Raw genomic sequence first — 9,144 nt, 5'->3', positions numbered from 1 at the left:
ATGAAAGATCAACCTTCGTGAAGCTAACAACTCTCATTTTGCCAGTTTAATTTTTCACTCTAAGTGCTGATTGCACAACACAGTGGTTATTTAGACTAGCTCATCATTCAGCCCTCGTTGATCCTAAGAGTAAAAATAAGAGTTTGGCATTTGATTTCTCTCGAAAGCAATGACTGATTAGCGATGAATAGGCAAATGAGGGATTTAAGCCATAGCTGGGAAGAATTTCCTACAACAAGAAAAGCAAATACAGGAGCAGCTTAGGAGACATCATTTTCCTTTCTCCTTTTCCAAATGACCGCACATGTTCGCATGAGGCTAAAGCAGGAGCTCCTCGGGCTTTGTTAAAAGGGCAGTTTCCATAGATCAGGTGAGAGCAGTTTCGTTCTGGGACAAATCACAGTGGCACCAAATTGTGTCCTGCACAATGCATGCTGCAAGACAGAGATAAAAGTGAATGCGGTAGGTTTCTCTGGCCCATATTGCTCCCTCCCTGTAATGCATGATTGCCTGCTGATGTTTGGCATGCAAATTGTACACTTGTTATAAGACAGCCCCTGTCTGGCAAATCTGCATCTGCTTCATCTGATGGGCTAAGGCCAGAGAGGGTCCTCTTCACAGACACATCACACATTCTGTGACAAGGAGGATCTTGCATAGGCGAAGATATTCACACATTTGAATATGTACAAAAACATGCATACAGCATATCCGTGGACATCTACAGGCACGCAGAGACTAAATAATAAAACTGCAGTGAATATCAGACAGTAGAGTATATGAGATGGAGCGAAAAAGCTCAATGAAATATTCATGGAAATGAAATACTAACCTTATCCTTTCTATTGATAGCTTTGAGAATGCATTTTTATTTGCAGCTACCTTTTCACAGCTATCACTCTATGGATTTTTTGCGAGAAAACACATGATTCAGTGATAGTGATGGTGAAACTGTTTTCCCCTTGACTTCCAATTTGGTTTACACTGAAGGAGCTGGCATTGGTACAGTGTCAAGCAGTTGATTCCATTAAACCCGCTGCAAAGCTCACCACCTCACTTTCAACTAGAGTTCAGCAATATGTGAAAAACTAATTTCAACCGGTGTCCGTCAGCCCCGCATATATTTTGGTAGAAGTGTGCACTGTAACACTCATAGAGGAAGATACAGAATCATCCACTAGAGTTTATTTTTGTTTCTTGCTAATGGAAGCTAACAGATTGCCATGCATCCTGTAAATGATCAAATGAATGACAAATTCTACTAAACGTGTTTAATCAGCGTGTGAATCTGTTAGAGAAAAAGTAGAAACACATAACTGCCTGAGCTGCAAGCTTATTAGCTCAGAAAAGACTTCCCATATCTCAACTGGTTTGTTACCATACAACGCCAGGTCTATGTGGCACTACCAGTTCTACAGATTACGTATTTCCATCGGTGTACAACTCTTTTTCAGCTCTAGCAGAAGAACAGAATAAAAATGAAAGAGGCACCGCATTACATTGGCAAAAATAATTCTTTACAAATAGTTGGCTATAAAAGTTTACCCAATCTAATGTCATAAAATATTAAAAAAAAAACTGTCATCACAAGTTACCTTTTCACACTTGTGGTTTTCAAACCGAATCGATGAACAACAATGTAAATTTGAAATTGAGCAATCAGAAAATCCTCACTTTTGAAGTGCTCAAGCTAGTGAAATATTGACATAAAAGGAGAAGAAGATGCATGGATGTATACTTGATAGAGTGACTGATTTATTTGAAACTGGGTGCTGTAATTCATAGTCTTATTTAGACCTTTGATACAAAAAACTCTAAATGCCTTGCAAAGTAGGTGGCAGATGATAACGTGCAATTACTACACTTACTGAGCACTTACCAACCCCTCTTTCTCCTTTAGCTCTCAACGCTGGATGCTGGAAATGTTCCTGAGTCCATGTTAAAATTATTGCATTATGTCACTTCTGCCGATGTGTTAGATACACATTCATCCTAAAAATGTCTCAATTCTACAACATCCAAGATTCTGAATCTGGATCTTCAGAGCACATGCCTAATAGGCTACTGTCTCCAATGTTATATTGACAAAACTATATTAACACAACTTTTGGATTGTGATATAGTGTAATAACACGACAGGAGTAGCCATTAGAAGATGGAAAACAGGGGGCTATTAAGACACATATTCAGCAGTGATACCGAGATAAGCATTTACATATTCATTGACTGGTTTTAGGGGCCTAAAGTGAGTGAAGAAAACATTTCCCACACCATCGCACACAACCACAAACATGGACTGCTGATATAAGGCAGGTTGAAACTGCAAATTAAAGCTTTTGCAAACAATCACTTTATTAATTTTAGGTGTATTTTTCATCTTCAGCTGCCCAGTTTTGGTGAGCTTTTGACCACCACAGATTTCTTTTTTCACCATCACTCATTGACTTCAAGGTTGGATATGTTGCGCATTCCCAGATTTTCTTCTCCTGAACGCATTTGTAAAGGTCTAATTTTGAATCTAAGTGTGGGCTAATTGCTCTTTTCAAGTCACTATGCCAGAATGACAGTTGGCATCATCTTCTTTACTGCAGGCTGTCAGGTACCAGGATGCCCTCTGACAATAACTGCACCTGACAAATGAGACTTGAAAAAGAAACAGAGGGTGGTCAACCTCTCACTGATCTGACAAAGTAACTTAATTGAAACTATCAATCAGAGCCCACAATACTCTATCTCCTGTTTCTGAATTCTACCTTTCCTGCATTATCCATTCCCCCCCCACGTAGAATTGACCTCTTCTCTATCAGCTTTGCTGTCTCTCATGCTCACTTGCACATGCAAAATTAGACCTGTGCACAAAAATCAATGCTGAAATATTGGTTCTCTCTTCTGGCTCTCCATCCTCATTCCTTCCACGGTCTACAAATGCATTATTTGTTCATTATATTGTGACAGAGCTAATTAATACATCATCCTGGATGCATTACCCCTGTTTTTGCTTCGAAAGTCTGCCCGGTTGCTTTTGAAGCAGGATGTGTGATTAGCGCAGTGACATCTAAAGTCCCTGTGCATAAGTGTAGTAGTTTTTTTTTTTTAATCCCACGCTGTTCACTACAGGCTCACATGGAATGCTACAATCACTGACAGGGAAAGAGGAGAGCATCAGAACAAAAGGAAATACCTCCCCTTGCCAGAGAGGAAAGAGTTAAGCCTATTACAGAAGACCAATCAGGACGGGGAGAGCACTGCAAACCTCCGCAGTAAGAGAGAGAGAGAGAGAGAGAGGGAGGGATCGAGGGAGTGAGGGAGAAAGAGGGGAGCAGAGCAGGAGAGAGATACCAGGAGTGTGATGGTTTGCACTCCTATCCTGACAGAAGGAGCGATCACAACAGAGAGTTGGGTGGCTAAAGGAGTTTTCACAGTGCGCATGGATGGATGAAAGTAAAATGGGTAAAAGAGGGAAAAAAGGGGAATCCCACCAACATCCATGTCAAGACTCATCTTTCTGGACTTCTTCTGTCTGGTACTCAGGAAGGAAAGAACATCTGTCAGTTGTGTGATCCTTGTATGTTCATCACTATTCAGTCCTGGATTCCTGCTGGGAGAAGTGCAAGAGAAAAACATCAGCTTCTGTCAGTCGCACCGAATTGTTGCAGAGGTGGAAGGACAGGGGACAGCGTGGTGAACAGACCAGCTCAGGAGCATCTGTGTTTACTCTGCATGGTGAGCTTTGCTGTGCTGTGATGGGGCACTCTATACTTATTGCTTTGATCTACAGCGCTAAGCCGAGCAGAGAGTATATGGCAGCAAAGATTAATGAAGGACCAAACATCTCTGTTAGAACAATTGTGAAGGATTAGAAATCGCAAATATAATTTCCTGAACAGTTTCAGTCATGATGTGTTTTTGGAGGACTTTAATTGAGAAACATTTGGTTTTGCTTAAACCAATTAGTAGCTAAATAAAACCAATTCTGGTTTTTAATGGGCAATTCAAGGAAGCTAATTGTCTAAAAGGCTTTTTCTTCTTTTTTCAATTTTATCCACTGCAATGTACGTGTATTCCACTGTGGGCACACTTGTGTCTTACTGCTACACACCTACTTACAAACAAGCACATGCCCTATGCTCTGTGATATAAGAAACTAAACATGAAATCTTGGTTGTTCACCTTAAAATTGTGCTGTATGTCTTACGTGCTACAGAGGAACGATCATTTATGATGGCACTCTGGTATACAAGTAAAGGCATATCTCACTTTTGCAACCTTGAAGAGTGACAGATGTGTTCTTCCAGAGAGATTATATGGATCACATATCGGGGCATGCGAGGAGGCATCCATGTCTCTGTAGCAAGTTTCCCAACGGATCGCACTCCACCAAAGCTTTAAGCAAGTCTGTGCCGTTGGTGAGAATGCAACAACAGCAATGTCACCAACACTGTTGCTGCACAAGTAGCATCCTAATAAGCATTTTCCTTTATTGATATGTACATGCATAACACGAATCACAAGATAACGCTGCAGTTAATCTTGAATCTCAAAACAGAACGATGAGATGTAAAATACTCCGTGGCTTTTGTGCATCCCTTTATTAGTGCTACTGTCTCGTTCACCAAGTGCATCAGGTTCTGCACAGGAACACGATAAGACATCAGAGGCTTGCTGCTTTGTTAATGAGAATTTCTTTGTCGCCTCTCTATTGAGGATATGTCCCACACTTCCCTTTTCTTCTCCTTCTACTCCCTCTCTGTCCTTATCTTATTCTCGTTATTATCCATTTTCCTGTCCTCTCTCTTTTTCTCTCTGTCTCTTTAGGTCACTGTGAATGAAAGGTGTGGAACTGAAGGACATGTAGATGTTACCGTTTACACATCCGGCCTCCTAAAGACTAATTATTGTCTGGGATCTCTTTACAAATCTAAAAGGCAATTTCTCTCTCTGGTGAACTGACATCCACTACCTCACGATAATGACCTTTGCCTGAATTGCAGATTCAAGCCCCCACCCTACCCCACCCCAGCCCTCCTGAGTACCTTTAAATACTGGTAATCACAAATGACAGTGTTCACATATGTCATTGCGACTGGATACACATACGCTACAGTCATGCCATCTCCGGTGATTTAGGTTTAAGCATGTCGTGGGACAAACTGGAGATCTGTGCTCAGTCAATGGCAGCTGGAGCCAAGAGAACAGAGACTAATGAGAAAGGTAGAGATTGAAGGCCTGTTCCATTAGTACTCCCAGGGGAAGCATGGGCCTGTATGCTGGCCGGACACTCTGACCTCTCCCAAATACATGTGGGACATTACTGTGGTGTGCACCGGAAATATCTGCATGGCAGACAGACAACTGCGCTTCTTGGAGTACCAGACATGGATATGGATGTAACTATTTTCTTATACACAAATATCTGACTGCTATTTTCTCACTGTATACAAAAGAAGCAAAAAGGCTCATGTTATGAGCAGTACATTTTAGCACTGCACTGGAGAAAGAGAGTCTGCGTTTCTTTGTTTTCTTGGTTGGCTGTGACTCTCCTGCCTGGGAATATCATGCGACTATAAACAGGAGGTGGCTCAGACATCTGATCCCTGCTCTGCTCATCTATCAGTTATCTCAGCATTACCAAATCAAACCAGAGATCTGAGAGAAGAAAAAAAAAATCAGCCTAGAAGACATCAGCCTATGTTCCCCAGCATCCACTGGATACAGGTGGCTAATTGCTTAGCTTTCTTGCCAACAAGGTCAGAAAGGAGAAAAGTGACAACTCATTGACATCTTTGGTGAGACAGTTGGGGTTTTTCGGCCTCTCTGGGAGGGACTAGCAGTAAAAGGAAAAGCCTCGCTGGGGGCTCTAGTTGAACGGAAGCACTTTTCTACAAGCGATGTTTGGATGCGATGCTCGTCTCTGTGGATCTAACATGGACTCTATGGCCTGATTACACCGCTCTGGTGTTCAGATAGTGCTGGAGGCAAGGGTAAATATTACAGAAACATTTGTTGTTCTCCATGTCATCTAATAACCATATTCAGATTTGACTGGGGTTGGCTAGATGAGTTTAATAATGCATGCACTAATAAGCTGTTATGATTTATCCTAGAGTAAGATATAATTTTTCTTCTTCCTAACAACAATTTTATGACATTTCCAAATGCCAGCAGCTTTTTTTCTTTGATCCATTGATTAGCCTGAATGGACACTCAGTATTTTAATGTGCATCTCTAATAGCTGGAAGTCTGACAATGTAAACATCCCTGTTTGGCAGAGTCATCTTGTTATAAACTATAATTCATAATTTTGCAGTGGAGAAAATGCTGTGAAAAATGATTAGTTTAGTTACTAAGGAACATATAATGTGTTATAAAGTGTTATTCAGTAGATGCTCAGAACTACACTGTGCCACAAGTAGGTTTTGACAAAACAACAATATACCAAGCAATCTTGAAAATGAAAACATTGGAATTCAGTCTGTGATATGACTCCGGTGTAGACGCAACAGCCTGAAATAGGATCACTGAGACAGTATAGTTACCAAGGAGTCATGCCAATCACATAGTGAGACAATCTAATCTTCAGGGCATAACAGGAAAGAAAATCATTGCTCTATTTAAGTGTGTGCTCTTGGTATTTCTCATTTAAATGCTGACGCTTCCTTCTTACTGGATAACTTCATCTGATAAGAGTTATCACATAAGTGTTAAATGGAACTTCCCAGAGATGCACAAACAAAAACCCGTCATTTCCTTTTCCACTTCATAAATTTTTTATTTTTTTTTCACTCCCTACACACAGGATAATGTGCCCTGAAAAAGAAGCCACCATGAGCAACGTCACGGTCACCGACAACACTGAGCCCATCAGCGGCACCATGAGTCCGGCGACCCCCAGCCTATATCCTGTTAGTTTTCAGGTCTCCCTGACAGGCTTCCTCATGCTAGAAATCCTGCTTGGCCTGAGCTCCAACCTCACTGTGCTTGCCCTTTACTGCATGAAGTCAAACCTCATTAGCTCCGTCAGTAACATCGTCACTATGAACCTCCATGTGCTGGATGTACTGGTTTGCGTGTGCTGCATCCCTCTCACCATTGTGGTGGTCCTACTCTCCCTGGAAGGAGACACAGCCCTCGTCTGTTGCTTCCATGAAGCCTGTGTTTCCTTCGCTAGTGTTGCCACTGCTGCTAATGTACTGGCCATCACCCTTGATCGTTACGACATCTCTGTCAAACCAGCCAACAGAGTCCTGACCATGGGTCGTGCCCTGGCCCTGCTGGCCACCATCTGGGTGCTATCCTTTGTTAGCTTCCTTGTACCCTTTATTGAGGTGGGCTTCTTTGCTCAAGGCCACACAGAGCAGAACCAGACACTGGTGGAGAAAGTGGTCCCCACTAACCAGTACTACAATGAACTTGGCCTCTATTACCACTTGCTTGCTCAGATTCCTATTTTCTTCTTTACTGCAATTGTCATGCTAATCACCTACTCAAAGATCCTGCAAGCGCTCAACATTCGCATTGGTACGCGTTTCCATGCTTCACAGAAGAAGAAAGCTCGCAGGAAAAAGCGTCTGTCCATGACAACCATGACAACACAGCAAGAGACCACGGACGGCTCGCAGAGCAGTGGCACCCGTAATCCCACGCTGGGTATGCGAACCTCCGTCTCCGTCATTATTGCCTTGCGCAGGGCAGTTAAACGTCACAGGGAAAGACGAGAACGCCAAAAGAGAGTTTTCAGAATGTCCCTCCTCATCGTGTCTACTTTTTTGCTGTGCTGGACGCCCATCACGGTACTAAACACAGTAATCCTCAGCGTGGGCCTCAGTGACCTGATGGTCAAGTTGCGACTAGGCTTCCTGGTCATGGCTTATGGGACAACTATCTTTCACCCACTACTCTATGCCTTCACAAGGCAGAAGTTCCAGAAAGTCTTGAAAAGCAAGATGAAGAAGCGAGTGGTGTCAATAATTGAGGCGGACCCTACCCCCAATAACGCTATTATTCACAACTCTTGGATTGACCCAAAGAGGAACAAAAAGGTGACGTTTGAGGACAAAGACGCCCAACTGAAATGTCTATCTTCAGAGAATGTGGAGTGAAGGAACTTATCATCTTATCAGCAAATACAGTCAAAGCAGCTAAAACTGACATCAGGTCATGACGAAAAAGGGAAAACGTTAATCCAAAGCAGTAATGTAAATGTTATGGGCAGTAGAACATACAACAACATGAGTTAGATTATTTATTACTATTTATTGAGAACAAAACTAGGTTTCATAGATATACTGTCTACTGTACTGTAGATATTGCATGGCTTTTTGTATCAGTCGCAAAATAAATAACATTGTGTACATACAAATACATGTACAGAATAGGGTAAACAAAGTATATATATATATATATATATATATATATATATAGACAGAGAGAGAGAGATAGAGAGAGAGACAAAGACATAGAAATTGTTATGTAAATGTATATTTATAATAAATTTTGTGTTCACTCGTACTCTCCCCTCCCCCGAGTAAAATGTCTGTGACTGTGTAACAGCTGTGAGATTACTCCCATTCATCACTGTGCAACTCGTTCTGACACCAGACCCTGATATCACCAGTGACCACTGACCTTATTGCCGAGAAAGAGCACTCACACTTAAATGAGACAATAAGCGTGAAGCCACACCAAAACACACACAGGTCAAATGTAATGTGGAAACATAGGTATTGGAAGTTGTGGATGTTTTATTGCTTTAGCTAAAAGTGTAAAAAAAAAACCTTTGAGATTGCCGCTCACAAACACCGCTTTTATAGTCGACAAAGACCAAGATCACATTTCTCAGACGCAACAGAACGCCACAGTTCTCATCATCACGTCTGACATAAAAACAGATGTTATGAAAAATCTGTTTCGCATTAGCAGTCACCTCTTTGAGCCAAATGGAAATTCTACAGTTGCCTTATTTTCATTTGATGAATTGTGTTGTGGCAGAACAGGAGACTGTGACAGTGACGAGCACATGCTGAACACGCTGAATGAATGATCAGCAAGCATTGTGTTTATTTTCGATGGCACAATAATCCACAGATAACGTTTCAATACACAAGTTTCTTAACCGAAGGGAAATTGTTGTATTATCGAATTGTC

The 9,144-nt window shown here is 41.6% G+C and overlaps 1 protein-coding gene across 1 annotated transcript; it reads left to right on the top strand.

The window, feature by feature from the left end:
* The first annotated feature begins 6,800 nt into the window (after positions 1-6,800).
* On the top strand, positions 6,801-8,099 carry LOC146628094 (G protein-coupled receptor 22-like). Its single transcript, XM_085357569.1, has one exon. The coding sequence runs from the start codon at positions 6,801-6,803 to the stop codon at positions 8,097-8,099; it is 1,299 nt and encodes a 432-aa protein (XP_085213695.1).
* The last annotated feature ends 1,045 nt before the right edge of the window (positions 8,100-9,144 follow it).

The sequence above is a fragment of the Diplotaxodon limnothrissa genome, linkage group LG7 (genome assembly GCF_057381915.1).
Source record: "Diplotaxodon limnothrissa isolate DT_005_m linkage group LG7, D_limnothrissa_male_GT1.1, whole genome shotgun sequence".
Lineage (NCBI taxonomy): Eukaryota > Metazoa > Chordata > Actinopteri > Cichliformes > Cichlidae > Diplotaxodon > Diplotaxodon limnothrissa.
Note: the sequence above shows the minus strand (reverse complement) of the source record. Positions and strands in the feature narration are given on the sequence as shown.

Excerpts from the sequence above, each read along its gene's own strand:
- LOC146628094 (XM_085357569.1), top strand. The coding sequence starts at position 6,801 with ATGTGCCCTGAAAAAGAAGCCACCATGAGCAACGTCACGGTCACCGAC.